Source organism: Peromyscus eremicus, chromosome 1 (assembly GCF_949786415.1).
Source record: "Peromyscus eremicus chromosome 1, PerEre_H2_v1, whole genome shotgun sequence".
NCBI lineage: Eukaryota > Metazoa > Chordata > Mammalia > Rodentia > Cricetidae > Peromyscus > Peromyscus eremicus.
The window spans coordinates 97440413-97459428 of NC_081416.1; the positions used below are offsets into that span (position 1 = coordinate 97440413).

General features: G+C 38.4%; 1 protein-coding gene across 1 annotated transcript; it reads right to left on the reverse strand.

Annotated features, from left to right (window-relative positions):
* Positions 1 to 10894: 10894 nt before the first annotated feature.
* On the reverse strand, positions 10895 to 11842 carry LOC131901772 (olfactory receptor 51H1-like). The gene has a single exon (XM_059252851.1). It carries the CDS (start codon positions 11840 to 11842, stop codon positions 10895 to 10897), a length of 948 nt encoding a protein of 315 aa, XP_059108834.1.
* Between the last annotated feature and the right edge of the window lie 7174 nt (positions 11843 to 19016).

Here is a 19016-nt window from a genome sequence, read left to right on the forward strand (position 1 = left end):
CACTGGTCAGACTGCTTTCCTGTTAACTTATAAGGTACTGTAAGAGAGGTAATATTCTTATAAAATTGATTCTTGTGTGTGATGGTCACAAATTGTTGGGGTATTTTCTTCTTGGTGATATTTTCATGACCTAAAATAATTAACATATTAAAAAAGTAACCTATATAGATTCTGTACTTTGTTAATTTATATTCACATCTCAAGGATCAACTCTTCAGTTTTTTCCTACAGCAATGTTTTTTCTCTCTCTCTTTTTCTCTGTCTGTGTGTGTGTGTCTGTCTCTCTTTGTCTCTCTCCATCTCTCTCTGTCTGTCTCTGTTTCTGTCTCTCTCTGCCTCTCTATCTCTCTTTCTCTCTGTGTCCCTATTCCATGCAGACATTGCATGTTTATTTTTACTTCAAGCATTCATGAAATCATTCATGTTGACCCTTAACGATTTCAAATTGATGATTCCAATAGTCTACCTATGGTTTATGATATACAGTCAAGCATGTATCATTTATTTGTAACTTTGTGTAATCCTAGCCTATGGAACAAAGTTAGGAGATACATTTCATATATTCCTTATAGTCAGCTACTTCAGCATAATGAATAATCAGAAGAATTTGCCTTTTTTCCTCATCATTGCTAAATTAAACACACTTATTGAGATCAAACATCATGTTATGTCTGCTTGGAATAGTACCTAAAGAAACAATGAAAAAATGTTCTTGTCAGTCAGAAATGCATTATATAGAAAATATGGGTTCAGGAAATAAGGACAAGAGAAAATGACATAATCACTTTCCATATAAGAGAATGTTTTTAAAATATTTCTAATCTGCTAACTTTGGGACTCAATTTCCTTGTAGTTTCAATTACTACACTAAATAATTACACATTAACCCTTCAGACGCATATAAAGATGAACCTTCTCATAACTTTTCTGCTTCTTCAATATGGTTTTCCCTTTTTCATGATAAACTACCAAGACACTCCAGAGACCAAGGAAACTTTATTCTTATGAAAGTAAAGCATGTTTTAAACGAAGTGTATGGTCATACTAAGATGAGAAACAGTATTTATAATGAGTGAATTTCTACATTGATAACATACAACAAATAGCCACATAAAACAATTAACTTAAGTCCTTAAATGAGAAGATACTTTATCCAATATCATGTAACAACATATAGTCATTTTGAGGTTCCTATCTAGGTCTTCCAAGCACTGACTCCTAGCAGTATATTTAACACAGCATTAAAGTCAAGAAAACAGCTATGGATACTCACCCAATAAAGTACTATAGATTTACCTTCACAGCTTTACTACTCTGCAAGTCTAGGAGCTGAGCTCCAAACTTGGCAGTGTTTGCCTTTGCCTTGCATCTTCCTCATTCAGGTATTGAGGGTATGTAATGACTTCCCCAGGTGTCCCCAAACAAAAGATCAACACTACCATCACATTCCTGTGCTGGAAGCCTTTACTTCCCTTCCCTTTAATTTGCTCGTTTTCTGTGGTTTTATATGATACTTGCATGTGTGTCCAGACCCACAATACTCTGAGAACACATCACACAAAGCCCCCTTTGATTTGGTGATATCACTCAGACCTGGGAATGCTGGTGGATCTTCTAGAAGCACAACACAAAATCCCCTCTGTTGTCTCATGCAAAATGTGTTACTAGAGTGATGTCATTTAGAGACAGAAAAACAGTGGCTAACAGCAGTGTCTCTAAAATCATATTGCATAGAATGAAAACCCTAGTTTGTCACTTGCTAGCCATTTTACCTTGATCAAATCCTGTAAACCTTCCCACCTACAATGGTAGGAGAGAAATAACCATCCCCGAATCAAAGAGGTATTTTGAACTTAAATGAAAAGCTGGGCAAAATGCTTACTATGCTGGTTTGAACAATAGATGTCCCCTAAAGTATAGAAAGTAAAAAACAACATTGCTTATCCTGATTAATCCAGTATGTCCAGGTTACTCTAACTAGCATACTTAAGTGAGTATGACTGAATTCAAGACAAAATAACAATCAAAATTCCATCAGCAAAACAAGCATTCCTGAAAATTTCCTCCTTGCCCTTCAGTGAGCTGCCACCACAGATGTCCCTATATTGAAAGATGTTTGGTGTTTAGCAGGGTGCTTGGTACTCAAGTGCTCAGTAAAGTAGAACTAACTTTGAAAAGACTATTTGTGTGGGTTAATTCTATAAATTACTCTAAATAACATACTCAAATGGGTAAGTGTAACTCAGAGACCAAATTCTTTTAAAAAGCATGCATTGCCTGAAAGCTTTCTCCTATCATCCCTGGATCTGCCACAGGAAGATCTCTTCCCCAGGGATAGACACAGCAAGGTTCTAATCATCTGTAATTTGCTGTGGTTTCTTTGGGGAGGATGTTTAATTGTTTTCATTGTCACTTTAGTGGAAAGGGTACTTGTCCATCTACTTACAGCTCATTTCTGATAACAAGGTTTAGAAGTTTAGAACTGTTATTTGGTGCTGCTGCTGTGTAAAAATTCTTCCAGAGACGAAAGGATGGTTTGGAAGTGGGTATGATAAGACTCTGCATGGTAGTTAAATTGGCACTTTCACTATTTATCCTATTATACTCAATAGTATTCCACATTAGCCCATAACTAGATACAATATCCCAAATATGGACAATACTACATTAAGACCAATTTAACGTCTTTCTTCAAACCCCTTATCTAAATAATACATCACGAAAGACTCAGCCTAGTAGGTTACCACAACAATGGCATGGCTTATGTTCACTTAATAGTAGACAAATATAACCTAGGAATTAATTCCTTAAATTTCCAGGAATCTTCAAATGAAGAGCTCTTATTTGACAAGCTCTGAGACTAGGCTGACTAGCCACAAAATCCTGTGACCGCTAGTCAGTAACGGGCTTCCAGGCTAATCTGACATATTTTTATCCTTGGACAATGTCTCAATGATCCCCTCTTTAGTTTCTCTTCTGGGTGTCTGGTCCCTCCCTGAGTAATTGTATAGATCAGACCAGTCGGCATCTCTTCTTTGAATCCCATGTGCCACAGACAGCATTTTCTCTGTTGTCTAAGCACTAGAAAAACATTCACCTGGTCCTCTGTCCTAACTGTATGACACACACTTGCCATTTCTGTGTCGTTCCTGGACAGTTAAACACTAATTGACCTGACACCCAGATGCCTACAGCCACCTTGAGCAGAGTCTTAAGGAATTATCTGCAAAACCAAATGTGTGAAATCTCGGTGCAAATTACGAAGCTTTGAAACAAACAAACCACAAAGGGAAAAGGCTGTATAATAGCAGAGCCTGAAGGTCATGATAAGCCCCACATGATGCATCATAGGAACCTTGCTGTGTGTGTAGCCACAGGGGTGAGACAACTTCAGTAAAAGGACAGGTGAGAACAGATGAAAGCAGTCCAAACAACTCAGGATACTCTAGCTGCTGTATCTTCCCTGGGTGCCTCAAAGTCAAGGCTCAGCATCACTACCTGTAGATCTGAGGAGAATCTCAGAGATCCAGAATTCCAACTGCCCCATTCATCTTTGACCCAAGACCTTCCTCTCCTGGGTGCCCGACAGAAACCCACCTTTTTGCTGAGGGCATGGTGTGCTTATGCCCTGCCCGCTCTTCCTCTCTCCAGCCCTGACAACCTCACCTCGTCATACTTTCTATGATCTTCTGAAGTTACTACTTTTCCTGTTAATCAATACTCGCAGAAGGTTGCATGTATTACAGGCCTTTTCCAAGAACAAACATTTGATTTGATCATTTTTCTTTAAAGTTTTTATCTCACTCAACCTATTAGGAAGTTTTTTTTCTTGTGAAGATCATCAATGTCCTCTATGCATGATCTCTTGCCACCCTTGTGATTCCTTTTAGCGTCAGTAACTTCCTCCTTGATTTATCAGATTTTACATTTCATTGAAGGTGAAAGTGAACTGCATATCTCATCTGAATGCAGCCTTGCTGCCAATAACTCGGTGTGCCTGTCCCAGTGCCTCTCCCCACCACCCAAACACACTGACACTCAGCCTGCACTGCATAGTCTTTTCACATAGCTCCTCTTTGTCTTAAAAACCCTCTCTCCATTATCCCAAAGTTGGACTTCTCCCTTCTTCTTTCTGCTTTAAACACAAAGAGTTTTATATTCCTGTTCACTCTGCCATCTCCTCCAATCTCCCATCACTTCCAGCAGAAGCCTTTGGTGTTAGCAGTACCTTCCAAATCTGGCCAACCTCCACACTTTGGCAGAGGACTTGAATCCTCCTTTCCAGGGTGGTCATGCTCTAGAGACAGTGTCAGCTCAACTTCCTCTCTCAGTTGCCTACACGCCAGAGTTTTGTTTACTTAACTTTCTCTAATTATCTGTGTATGGTGATGCACATTTTTTCACCCAAAAGAAATAAGATTTATTCAGGATCCTTCCCAGAAGCAGTGAGCAGCACCACGGGAGAACAAAGAAAACAATGGGGAGTCAAGTATTGTCCTTTTCAAAGACCTCCCACTGGGATCTCTCCTCTCCATTATCTACCATCTTACCTTTCCCTGGATACCCAATGTCCCTTGGCCTCTGCCCAGCAGCTGAACACTATAATTCCTCCAGAGTACTGACTTTTCTCTGTGTTCCATCTGGAGCTTCCCAGACTTCAGGATGAGTCAGATGCCTAGTGAGTTAACAGGGCTTGTTTCTTCTGGTCTCAGAGGATACCTACCCACCAGTGTGATACTGTAGAGTTCATCCTGAAAGAAAACAAAGGGTTCGATGGAAAGCCTGTATGTGCCAGGTACCCGGAGAGAGTCTTTTCAAGGTGTTTTCCCATTGCATTCTCAACCCTCTGGTTTTGCTGCCATCATGATGTGTGCATGTTGTAGATGATGTGCAACAGAAATTGTAGAGCTAGGGAGCCAGAGAACCCAAAGTTAGAGTCTTGTCATCAGTGCATCTAGCCTTGCTTAACAACTGTTCAGACTAGTAATATAACTGATCTCTCAAATTCACTTCAGTTCCTCAGTTCCTCCTGGAGATTCATGATGGCCTCTATCCATCAAGTATTTCTCATGACATTGTAAAGTTCTCTCTGAACAAATGAGGATCTCTGTGAGTTCACATAGCCTGTAGGCTATCCAGAGCTACACAGTGAGATCCTATCTCAAAGTCAAAGAAGTATTATGTGATGGTCTGAGCATGTAACTCAGAGGTGGAGGAGCACTTGCCTAGCACGCACAGTTGAATGAATGTGTGAAAAATAAGATAGTAGTTGATATTTTTTTTACTTGTATTGATTCTTTGTAGATTTCATATCATGCATTCTGATCCCACTTATCTCCCTGTCCCCTGGCATCTGCCCTCTGCCCTTGCAACCTCCCCCCAAAACAAAACCAAATATAAAAGAAAAACCAAAAACTAAACAAAACAAAGAACAAAAAAAAAAAAAAAAGAATAATCTTGTCATGGAAGCTGTAGTGTGGCCCAGGGGGTCATACAGTAAACCCTTTAGTCTATACACCTTTACTTGTAAGTGTTCATTGCTATGAGTTATCGGTCTGATTCAAGGCCTCTGGATCCTGCTATACCACAAGTAATGAGCTCTCCTCTTGGGTATCTTGTTGTTTTCCTGTGTCATGGAGATCCCTCTGTTTTGGATTTGTAGGTTCATCTTCTTCACATACTCCAACAGTTCATAGATTCGGTGGATGTTGGGGTGGGCCAACTTATAGCCTTGGTTCTGAGCCTGGGTGGTAGCTGGGTTGGTCAGCTTGCTAGCTTTCTCTCATTGTCACTGGCCAGATGAGCTCTCCAGCACTGTTTCAGCTAGCTCACCTAGTGCAGCCAGCCTACAGCAAGGAGCAGGCAGTTCTCCTGCTCTCCAACCCTCAGACCCCAGTCTCCCTCACTCATATCACCAAAGCCAGCTCTACTGTTTTGCCCAGGCAAGGCACAGGCCCCTCTCTCTCAATTGCTATAGGGGGTATATGAGGGAGGGGTAGGGTCAACTCTACTGCTCTCATGCCATCAGGGATGGCTCACCTGTGTCCCCAACCACAAGGAAGCTCTAGAGTGCCTCCCAGATGAGGTGAATGCCTATGGTGGGGGTGAGTAGTTGACATTTTTTAAGCCAGAAGGTGGAGAGACTCCAGTGTTCATAGATTGCTGGAATTAATACTGTTGATGCAGTCTAGGGATCTTGAGTGGATTCATTTTCTCTGCCAAAGATCTAAAAGGCAGGAAAAATCTCACTTGTAACAGGCAGCAATGGAGAAATCTCAAACACCATAAACAGAAGCAGATAGACTCATCAGGAGAAGGTGTTTACTTGGGATGAAGAAACACACACATGCAGCAGACACACAGCCATAAAGACCCTCCACAAAGCAGACTCCTGGAGCCAAAACATCCAGTCTCTTCTCAAGGGCTGGGTTTTTTTTCAGTCTCTGAAAAGTTTTCCTCTCCTAATATCTGGTTGGTCAGTTTGAAGAAAGATAGGATGATTGATTGGCCTATAACTGCTGTGTAACTTGTTCTGATCCAGCCTTGAACCTATCAAGCCTGTCCATCAGCAGGGGTCTTGCTGATGGGAGACAAGAGCCTACAAGGCCTTTATTTTAAGCTGTCAGGCTTTTGTCTCAAGTCTGGATGGTAAGGAAGGAGCTGGCCACATTGGAAGTTTAGCACCTTTATTACCTCATCATGGCCCCTCCCAATCTGTCTACCTTCCAGGGAACCTGTCTAACTCCTTGTCCCTCATTGTAAAGATAGCCAGCCTATCAAAAGCAATCTACATATTCATTGCAATTCCAATGTTATTCTTCACAGAAATTGAAACAGTAATTAAGATTCATCTGGAAACACAAAAGGCCCAGGATAGCCAAAACAATCCTGAACTATAAAGTGCTACTGGAGGCATCACCATTCCTGATTTCAAGTTATACTACAAGCCATAGTTATAAAACATGGCATGGTAGTGGTATAAAAACACACATATTGATCAATGGTGTAGAATTGAGAATCCAGACATGAGCCCACACTTCTATACCACTTGATTTTTGACAAAGAGCCCAAAGTACACACAAAAGAAAAGATTAATGATGTTAGTCAGTCTTGATAGCATCATGGAGAGGAATGAAGCTATCTCTGACCCTGTACAAAGCTCAATTCCAAATGGGTCAAGGACTCCCACCTAAATCTTGATACCCTTAATCTGTTAGAGGAGAAGGTAGAACATCTTTCAACTTATAGACACAAAAACTAATATATTTTTTAAACATAGGCACACATAAGAACTTTCTGACTAGAGCTCCAGTAGTGCAGAAATTAAGACCAATGATTGACAAATGTAGCATCATAAAACTAAAAGCTTCTGTACTGCAAAGGACACCATCAGCTGCATAAAGAAGCAGCCTACAGAATTAAATAAATAAATAAATAAATAAATAAATAAATAAATAAATAAATAAATAAACTTTACTGTCTAAAGAACTCAGAAACCTAGACCACCCAGAAAAACAAACAACCCAATCAAGAAACGAAGCATGGAACAAGACAGAAGTCTCAAAAGAAGAACTAGAAATGGCTAAGTTGTTTATGTTCAGGTGTTTCTTCCTCCTCCCCACCAACAGCTGCTTTATAGTTGCCTGGATTCTACAAGTGCAATGTCCTTAGCCATCAGAGGAATTCAAAATAACTGCTTTGAGATTTCATCACACCCTAGGGAGAAGGGCTAGGATTTGAAAAAATGATAGCAAATGCTCTCTTGGATGTGGAGAAAATAGAAAACTTGTTTACTGTTGGGAGGAGTACAAACTGGAACAGCTACTATGGATATCAATGTGGAGCTTCCTCAAAGAGCTGTGAATGGATCTTCCATATGATACAACTATACAACTCCTGGACATAAACCCCAATAATTCTACCTTATACTAGAGATACTTGCTCAATGTCTCTATTCACTGTTAGTTTATTCACAATAACAGGAAATGGAACAGCCTAGATATCAACCAATTGATGAATGAATTATGAAAATGTGATACATATATATTATGGAAACGCATTCAACTATAAATAAAAATAAATTATGAAATGTGCATATGAACAGATGGAACATTATATTGACTGATGTAACACAGACCCAGAAATATAAATGCTACATGTTCTCTTTCATGTGTATCTTAGTATGGAACCTTTAGATTTGTGTGTTTTAAACTGGAATATCCATAAACATCAGGGAACAAGTAAAGGTCCAGGAAGGTGATTTAAAAGGAGGAAAAAGATACATCACAAATGATACTAATGGAGAAAGAGTAATAATTGAGCAGGATAAGTTAAGGGAGTGAGGGATGAGAAGGCAAGATAGAGGAAAGGGCTAAGAAGGGATAACTAACATTGAAGTCCTTTGGAAAAGCCACAGAGACCTACTACTTTAGAAACTTCATAAAATACATATTCATATAACAATAGTTTAAATGGAGTTACCTTATAATGAATTGAAGGAGAGATGCCTTTCCCAGGCACCATAGACTATCAAACTAAAAGCCTAGTGCCACCTAGTGCTTATCTCTTTTTTGAGTTGTTGGAGTCCCACAGATATCCAGAATGTTACAAAGTGTTATTGTTGTTCTTGGTTGCCCTCCAGAGCTTAATAGGAAGACCCTATTGATGAAGACACGACATACTTGAATTATAGGGCACAGAGAAGTCCGCCTGGTACTGACCCAGAAGCTTTGTCCCTACTGGCTAGCTTTCACGTGCTGGAAGGTGCTATGCACACTACTCTGTTCCCCAGAACAGTCATCAACAGCCCGACTCAGATGTGAACACTGCAAGCTGTAATAACAACTGACCTGGCAAGGTAGATCCACTGGTGTAATAGTGGCACAAATGTTATAGGAGTAACAACCCACTTTCTAATTGATTTAGAAGGCCTGCTCCACAAAACAGAACTCATTTCTAGTTCTGTTAAACAGGCCAAGAACCAGTGGCTGAATAGTTCGTGGACTCTAGGGGAGAACCAATTACTATTATTCTGCTAAATGGACATAGTGTTACATTTTCTCCAACGTACTTATCTTTACACCAATAGATTAGTGCATCTCTCAACCCTCATCAAAGAATTTTCTTTTTGCAGTAGATGGTGATTAATGCAGAGACTCACAACTGGTCAGTGTGCAGAGAACCAAGAGTTGTGGAGTGGTTGGCCCTAAATGGGACATATTTATCATTCCTCTTCCCCTCAAGACTCGTGGATTATCTCAGAAGTGGCAGAAAGCCTATAAGAGCCGAAAGCATTGGATGGCTGCTTCAAAACAGTGTTTTCCAGACATGACAGGACTATTGCATACAATTCGAAGTTGTATGACTGCATGCACAAGATCTACACAAGATCAAACTAGCAAAATCCAAGCATGGATGAAAGAGGGGCTCATCAAGTCCCTTTCTCCCCAGCTGGAGAACTTTTGTCAATCTGGTGGCTATGGGAGGGAGAGAGAGTTGGTTTTCTTCAGGGATGCAGCCCCTGATAGGATATGCATTCTCCAGTATATGTCCCTACACCAATGTACATACTAGCAATATTAAGTGGTTTCAGTGGTTTTAAAAAATGACCACATGAGATTGGGAGGGAAAAGTGGTAGTGGATATAGAGAAGATTTTAAATGGGAGGATGAAGTGTAAATTTCCTTCAAAACATATTATATGCAAGTATGAAATTCTCAGACAATAAAAACACTTGTATTGAGAAATTTTGCTTGCCCCATACAAAGACTAGGGATTATATAGTATGCAGAAAAATTGTTCATTTTCATTGGGTCAAGAGAAAAAAGGTGAGACATACATTACTGCCCTAAGTGTGTGAAAAGAAGTGATACCACTAGAAGAAGGCATGTATAAAGAGCCACACATATATCTGATTTAGTTACATCATAGAAACCCTTCACTCAATAGATACCTTGACATAGAGAAATGTAGTTTGATCATGTAACAGTTTTCTTTTCTCTGGGAATTTCAAATATGAGTACTGTATTTACATCATTCTCCTTTTTTCCTCTCCTTCCTCCAATTCCTCCTGTGTCCCTCCCACTCCTCAAATTCATAGCCTCTTGTTCTTTAATTATAATTATTACACATATATGTATGTAAGTTTATAAATACAGGGTGCTGAGATCATTCGCTCATATGTGTTTAGGGCTGACCTCTTGGAATTGACTAGCCTTTTCTTGGGGGCTGGTCCCAAGACAAAAAAGTACTTTACATGCCCATTTCTCCAGAATTACTATAGAACTTATTGGATCTTTCTTGATGTAATTACTACTTAATTGATAAGTAAATAAAATAATTTTTAATTAGTTGGAGAACCAATTAGCTTAATAGAAGTTACTTTCAAGAATACAGACAACTAACTGATGGGCAACTTTAAAATAATTTTTTTTTTTTTAGGTTTTTCAAGACAGGGTTTCTCTGTGTAGCTTTGGAGCCTGTCCTGGAACTCACTCTGTAGATCAGGCTGACCTAGAACCCACAGGGATCCAAGTGCTGGGATTAAAGTCGTGTACCACCACCACCTGGCTCAATTAAAATAATTCTTAACATTATAAGAATGCATGTTTATATTATGTAACTAAACAATTGTCATAGCTTATGTTCATCTCTACTTTTCAAGAAGAAAAAGTACCTTTCTCAATTAAATTGGATTTTATGATACCACATATCAAATGTCTATACTCCAAAATATAATACAGAACAAGAATTACCTGTATTTTATCTGCACAAACCTTTCTTGACCTTGTATTTTAATGGATGTGTAAAACTGATTTTACCATAATTAGTAAATGTGAAACTCATGGTTTTTCCACTGTCTACTTATTCTGTACTGGTATATGACTCAATCCTACTAGGCTCTGTTCTTTCTCCCTTGAAACACTTGGATGATCCGTCTACGTATCTGCTTGGTCTTGACACTATAGACAATGGGGTTTAGCACAGGGGGGAGGAGAAGGTAGATATTGGCCATGAGCATGTGTATGACTGGTGATAAATGTTTCCCAAATCTGTGGATCATGGTGGCACCAATGAGAGGAATGTAAAAGAGAAGCACAGCACAGATGTGAGAGAGGCAGGTGTTGAGGGCTTTGAGCCTCTCGGCTCTGGAGGCAATGCCCAGCACTGTCTTCAGGATGAGTATGTAGGAAAAGAGAATGATGAGAGCATCAAGCCCCAATGTGAGGATGACCACGATGAGGCCATAGAGGCTGTTGACACGGGTGCTGGCACAAGCTAACCTCATTGCATCTTGGTGAAGACAGTATGAGTGAGATAAAACATTGGAACGACAGAAGGGCAGCCTCTTTATAAGAAAGGGCACAGGAAAGACCACACAGACTGCTCGGGCAAAGACAACTAGTCCAATCTTTCCAATAAGGCCATGAGTGAGGATGGAAACATAACGCAGAGGGTCTCGGATGGCCACAAATCTGTCAAACGCCATGGATACTAGGACTCCAGATTCTACCACTCCAAATCCATGAATGAAAAACATCTGTGTGATGCATGCATCAAAGGGAATCTCAGGAGCATTGAACCAGAAGATGCTGAGCATGGAAGGCAAGGTGGACATGGAGAGACTAACATCAGTCAGAGCCAAGATGCAGAGGAAGTAGTACATAGGCTCATGGAGGCTCTGTTCCACCTTGACAACTGCTAGGATGGTGCCGTTTCCAAGGAGGGTGAGTGTGTAGAGAAATCCCAGGGGAAAGGCCATCCAGGGGTTCTTGTCTGGCATCCCTGGGATGCCTGTCAGAATGAAACTATGGTGATTTTTATATGAAGCATTTGAGTTCATCTTGGTGATCTCACCACTGGATGAATCTGGTCTCTCCCACTTAGCTCACAGCTCCTAAATTGAAAAGATAGTTTCAGATGAGACAAGCAAATGGCTTTATAAGTACATGACAAGAACAGAGAAAAGAATCAGGCTAGCAAATAGTGCCTGGGTAGCTTTTGTTCTACTTTGCTCTTCAGCTTCCTAGAAAAATGTAATGACTTCCCTTCTATTGGTATACATATACTTTACCATGCCCTTAATCCACTGTGTTTATAATGAACTATATGTCACGATAGACATATTTGTGGACACACTTGTTCATTACACACACACATTATTAATATTTAATGCTTTTGAATGTCAAAAATACACAATTTTTATAAACCTAATTTTAAGGAAGCAAAGAGCAAAGAATAAGATATATAAAAATTTATACAAATTTTATTTTCAGATTCTCTTAACATACTAAAAATCTGGGAACCAATATTGGAAACTCTGTTCATTCAAGCAACATTTAACTCCTTTCCAAATTTACATCTGAAATATATGAGAAGTTTATCTTTTCTTCCCATTCTTTTTTGGTGGGGGAGCGGATTTGAACAAAGTTTCACTATGTAGCAGGGGTTGGTCTTGAACTTGTGATGCTCCTGCCTCACCCTTATGAATGCTGGAATTACAGGCATGTACCACCATGCTCAGCTTCCTTTCTTTCTATTCTTTTAGCTAATAAATAGTGTGGCTCTCTTATGTCAGACACCTTGTATCATTTTTTCCACATCTACAACTCTTTCAGTACATTTTTTCATTCCGAAGATAGAATAAACTATTTTTTCTAGACATCTGCCTTATTAATCACAAACAAAATGTACTTTAAGAGCTTCCAATGTACTTAGAAGAGAGTCATAAATTCCACTATCAGAGCTCTCAAAGTCCATGACACTACACCTACCTACCTGCCTTTACATCTCTAATAACTTACGCAATTACTCTTCCATTTGGTCCCTCTAATCCAGCCAAATTTGCATCCCTGGATCTCATTAAAATACTTCCTGATACAAAGTTTCTAGAAAATGCCTTTTCCAATTTCCTTATAATGTCTCCCCACATCTGTTTCTCTTTGCCTGGCCCATCTACCCATTCCAAGCAGCCCTTTTCCAAATGCTAGAAGTAGTTTAAAACTCTTTGGTACATTGCTTCCACATGCTGGAATCTTTCTTCTTATAAATAAATGTAGTTAATTAAATATTGCATAAGTATTTTCAGAAAGATGCATATAAGTATATGTATATATACCTTTCTGAAAATATTAAAAGTTAAACACAATAAAGGATAAAATATACAAGCATTTTCATATGGTTGGTGAAGAAAGAAAACAATAAATGAATGAAAATAAATGATTAAATATTAGGCTCTCTCAAAGATTCTTGAAAACCATCAAATACCTCCATTATCTTCTTTGTATGTATTGAAAATTGTCAACCAAGGGAAAGAAAATCTCTTCTCAAGTCCACAGAAAATAAATAGGACATTTTTGAGGTAAGGAATAGTGGAGTTTGCTCACATACATATTTGAGAGAGAAAAACAGAGACCGAGAGACAGAGAGAGAAATACAATCCAAAGAGCTGGTCTGTGAACTCCAAGTGTAGGAGGAGTCAGAGCCATACAACCAGGTAGTCTCCCTGCTCTTTCTGCCCCATTTCTGTTGGGGGATGAGTAATTGTTGCATGGGGTCCACGATTACAAATAAGCTAGTTTTCAGATTATGATCTCTTGAAATCCTTGAAAGGTAGAATCCATGTCCATTTACAAAATCATCCTGCTTGGTAACCAGAATCCAGGCTTCACTCCAAGTAGATGGTCACCTCTAAGCAAGCACTTTATCGCGCCTGTCTAGTCCTCTGGCTATGTTCTGAGTGTGGAACTTTGTGAGACTTCATGTGTTGCACGGCAGCCCCTCATTTCTCGGGGCCTGTTTGTCCCTCTTTCCAGGCAAGTCTGATGGTCTCCATAATGATCAGATGGAGCATCCCCCAGGCTGTTTTTCTTTGGCAGTTCTTGAAGAGTCTTTAGTAACCTTTGATGAAATCTTCAGGGCCAGCTGAATCACTACTGTATGCAAATAGCTGGGTCTTCTTTTCACTCCCTTTTACTGTTTTTACCCTGTAAGGTCCTCTGTCACTCCTATCCTTAGTCTACATCTTTTCCTCTTTACTAAGAATTCACATCTCTCTTTGTTCCATCTCTCAATTTAAATCCTTCTCTGTTTCTCAATCTCATCTTTATTTTAACTTCTCTATGCACTATTTTTCCCCTCTGTATGCTTCTTTTATTCCTAGTAAAAGCATTCATGTTTCACATCTTATTTCCTCCCTTAGCATTTCATTATAGCATGACTCTATACACTATTCTCTTCTGTCTTAATCCTCCCCTCTATTAGAATTCTCTGAGGGTTTGATCTTTAAAGCACACATAAAATATCTTGTATGTAATTTGCCTATGTAGAAGACATAACAAATTAAGACTTTTCCTACCTGTGTCAGTCCCTGTGTTCCAGTTCTGAATTATTTTTGCTCTGTCTTCCCTGAGAATAGCATGCAACATATTTATGAAGACAACTCAGACCTCTGTGGGTGACTACCTCCAACATGATTCTGTAGGGATTTTTCAGCTGCTCTGGCAAACGTCCCTTAAGGAGTGATGTGCAGCTGCTTGGGCTACTCTATCCTTGTTTCTTCAAGAACTCTAATCTCTTTCTTCAGACAACACAGACCAAAGTTATTTTCATCTCAAAACTTTCATTTTTATTTGTGTTCTCTCCATCTGTCTCTATATCTCTCTGTGTGTGTCTCCCTCTGTCTCTCTGTTTCTGTCTGTCTGTCTCTCTCTTTCACACACACACACACACACACACACACACACACACACACACACACACACACACACACTGATTTGCTTCCTACTACATCACTCAGTTATGAGTCTACCCCTCTTCTGATTCCAGTCTTCTGCCTCTAAAGCTATTCTTAGCCTCAGTGATGACATCATGCTACAGTTTGCCCTGAAACTGTACTGGAGTTCACTCACTTTTAGGTAGAAGAAAAACTTGCCTAGATTCTGTCCATCGGAAACAAAGATTTTTGAGTTTGTAGGGAGTTCTTGGGTTTTCTGGTTTATAATTTCAATGTATTATGTCTAAGTTCTCATATTTGTTTTAATACACTTTTGTGTGATAAACCTTTTTGTCAATGATATCATTCTTACTACAACAGCCAGTTACTCCAGTCCATGCCTTTGTGTAGTCTGCCCTTCATGTTCCTTTGGAGCTTGTTTGTTTTTCTACATAAGCATATTCAGCTCCACAGCAAATAAACACACATCAGAAATAAGAAATTAAGAAATAATTTATGAAATGATACTTTTTTCTTAGCCATAATCAAGAATATATAGCAGAACTTTAGTTTCTTTTATACTATTTTATTAAGTTTATTTTAGCTAATATATAAAAGCCTTAAAAATTATATATTACAGTAATTATGTAATATATTGATAGATAGATATATATACATCATTACATAATGTTTAAATCAAGTTAAATATATATTTTCAAATATTTATTCTATATGCTAAATATTTCCTTATGGATGTTTGAAATGGACAGTTTTTTTTATTTGTGGCTATCCTACTGTACAATAGAACACAGGAACATTTTTCTCATAACTATAACTTAGTAGTCAATGATCAAACTCTCCATTTTTCCCTCCCCCATACTCTCTTCAGTCTCTACCCCTCTTTGACTTTTGTGAGCCCAACATTCTTAGATTTCATGTATGAGTGAGATCATAGAGTTTTTCTTGATCTCCATGGCTTGTTTTAATTTAGCATAGTGACAGGACTTCAATGTATTTATGGCTGAGTAGTTAACCATTGTGCATATATATGATTTTTTTTTATTCATTCATCATTTAACGGGCACTTAAGTTGTTTCTTACCCATTGTGTATAGTGCTAAAATAACCATGGAATGCAGATGCCTCTTCAACACACTAATTCCATTTCCTTTAAACATAAACTCAGAAGAGAGATTTCCAGGGTGATGGAAGGGTTCTATTTTTTGTATTTTGAAGAAACGCCGTGCTATCTTACATGATAGCTTTACTAATGTGCATTCCCATCAACATTGTACAAGCATTCCCTTTTCTCCACAGCCTCACCAGCACTTGTTACCTTCAGTTGTGGGAAGAGAACTAATATCTGGTTGAAGTTTTAATTTGAACTTCCACGATAATTACTACTGCGGAACATTTCTTCCATGTGTTCATTGACCATTTGTAGGGCTTCTTTAGAGAAATGGCTACCTGGGTCTGTTGCTCTCTCCTAATCAAGTTACCATTTTGTTTTGTTTTGTTTTGTTTTGTTTTGTTTTGTTTTGTTTTACTATTGAGCTTTTGGAGTTCCTTCTATACTTGGGATAGCAACCCATTACCAAAGTTTGTTGATAATTTCTCAAACTCTGTGTTGTCTTGTCACTTCGTTTACTGATTCCTTTGCCTTGCAAAATCTTCAGGTTTCAGGAAACCCATTTGTCAGGTTTTGCTTTCTGTTTCCCTTGCAGTCTTGTCTGAAATGTCCTGTACATTCCAAAGTCCCGAAGGATTTCCCTTATGCTTTCTTCTAGTGTTTCCATGATGGTTTCAGTCCCCGGCACCACATAAACATGCCCGTAATCCAGTCACTTAGCACGTGAAGACCAGGATCAGAAGTTCAAGGTTTCCTCAGCTAGACTGAGAGTTGAAAACTAACACGAGATACATGAGATCTTTTCTCAAAAAAACACAAAATAAATCATTTTAAAAGGATTGATTTCCCAGGCGTTCTCCATTTTCAAAACACAATAGATTGATATATCACCCATGAATGTTTAGAAAATAAAACCTACCAACATATCATTTAAATAAGAGGATTTATTATCCTCAAACCAGGTCATTTAGTATCTCTCTACTTGAATTTCATCATTGATAAATTGGAAACCATGATATTTACTACCCTACTTTTTAAAAAATTACTTAACTACATGTACAGAGTTTGTCATATTGTCTGAGTTAAGTTAAATCCTTCATAAGTGCATATCTTTGTGGTCACTAGTGAAGATAATATTTGTTAAAAATAGAATCTTTGTGTGAATGTTGAAAATTTAACTTCAGTTTAATGTAGGGAATTACCAGGGTTTTGTAACTCCTTGCTGCACAAAGCATGGCCTTCAAACAAGTAGTATATCACCTGGGAACTTGTTAAAATGTAAAAAGAAAAAAAACTTTCACCTCCAAGCCCATTAATCAGTGCACTTTAACCAGACCTCCCAAGTGGTTCGCATATGCATCAACATTTGAGAAGCACTGTTCCAAGCCACTCCTTTTAAAAATCACTGCTGCAAGCATTGGGGATGTAACACTGGTCCCCAGAGCATACACTAGCCAATAAGGTGACATATGTGTCTGTATTACATAACTCCAATAACTATAACATGTTTGCACACAGTTTATACCTAAACTGTCTTAGGGCTTATATTAGACAGCTCAAGAAAGTGTAACAGGAAATCAAGCGATGATTTAATGGATGAACTTTAGGCAGCAGTGGGAATCTTCAGATGTTTGCAAACATGCAACCTAGAAGTCTTGTTGGTAAGACTTAGTGAGCAAGAGTACAGATTCACTAAGCCAAGGAGTGTTTTGGGAATACCGCCTTGGCTTAAAGGAAGGGTCAGACTGTTGTACATGGGTGCATTGCGTGTGCATTCACATATACACATAGTAAGTACTGACACATGAGCTCAGTTTTAACCCTCAGCCCTTTATGCTTGAGCTAATTTTCACTAGAACCTCACAATATTTTTCAAGGAAAAAATTTTATTTTGGGCCATCAATAACACCTAATGAAAAAAGTTGATGGAATTCTTCATTAAACTATTGTAAGAAATAGAGCAGAATGTGTATGAAAATGTGATAATCCAACCCTTTATTTTGTATGACTGATATATATATAAAGAAGGAAAGGAAAAAGAAAGTGGAGAAGAATTTTCCAAAAGGCAGAATAATTCTCCTTGAAGTTGGATCAGTTTAATAAGTTTCTTGAGGTCAGTGCTCTCATAGAGACACATCAACTATTCAAAGTCATTGACCTTTACCAAAGCTGGAACTTCCAGCTCCCCACATCATCCTTTCTTAAGATTTCCATTGGCTAAAAATAAGCCAATAAACATGAACAAATTTCAAGTATGTTTAATTTTATTTTCCAGGTTTATCTGTTTTCATTTTTTACTTCTAATAGGTTTTTCTCTACTATTTCATGTCTGAAAAACAATCAAAATTGAATAGAATGTTTTTTGTATCTGCTTATATTGTAGCTCATTGATATGTATTTGTCATTTTTTGTTTTATTTGTATTGTTTTTTAAGATACAATCTTACCAGCCAGACGGCAGTGGCACACACCTTTAATCCCAGCACTGGGGAGGCAGAGCCAGGAGGATCTCTGTGAGTTCCTCTACAGAGCAAGAGCCAGGACAGGCACTAAAACTACACAGAGAAACCCTGTCTCGAAAAACAAAAACATACAAACAAAAAAGATACAATCTTACCATTAGCTCCAGGTAGCCTAGAACTCACTATGTAGAGTAGGGTAGCCCCAAACTCCATAATTATAGTATAAAATTTCATTCAATTTTGTAACACCTATTTCATGATTTTTCAACAAATGAGGACCACAATACTATTAATAGTAATAATGGAAGGGCCTGCACTATAGTCAGGAACACTTTGAGGATTTATTCCTCATTCACTCCCCAAGTCCCCCCAGAAGATCGGTCATGTATTTACTCCCTTGTCAGACCATGTGGCACCACACAGATACCTATCTTAGTTTCATTTAATGTTGTTATAATTAAATACCCTAACAAAGGGTTATTTAGCTCACAATTCCAAATTATTCTGTTAGCTGGAACATTTTATAGATAACTATTAATTCCGTTTGACCTATGATAGAGTTTAACTCAGAAGTTCCTTTGTTGGTTTCAGTTTTAGTGAGAACGGAATATTGAAACACCTAGGTGACATATTGTGATGATTAGCATTTTATGAAGTTGAGAACCCCAATGTTCAATGTATATATTGCAATTGTTGTATCTCCTTAATGGATTT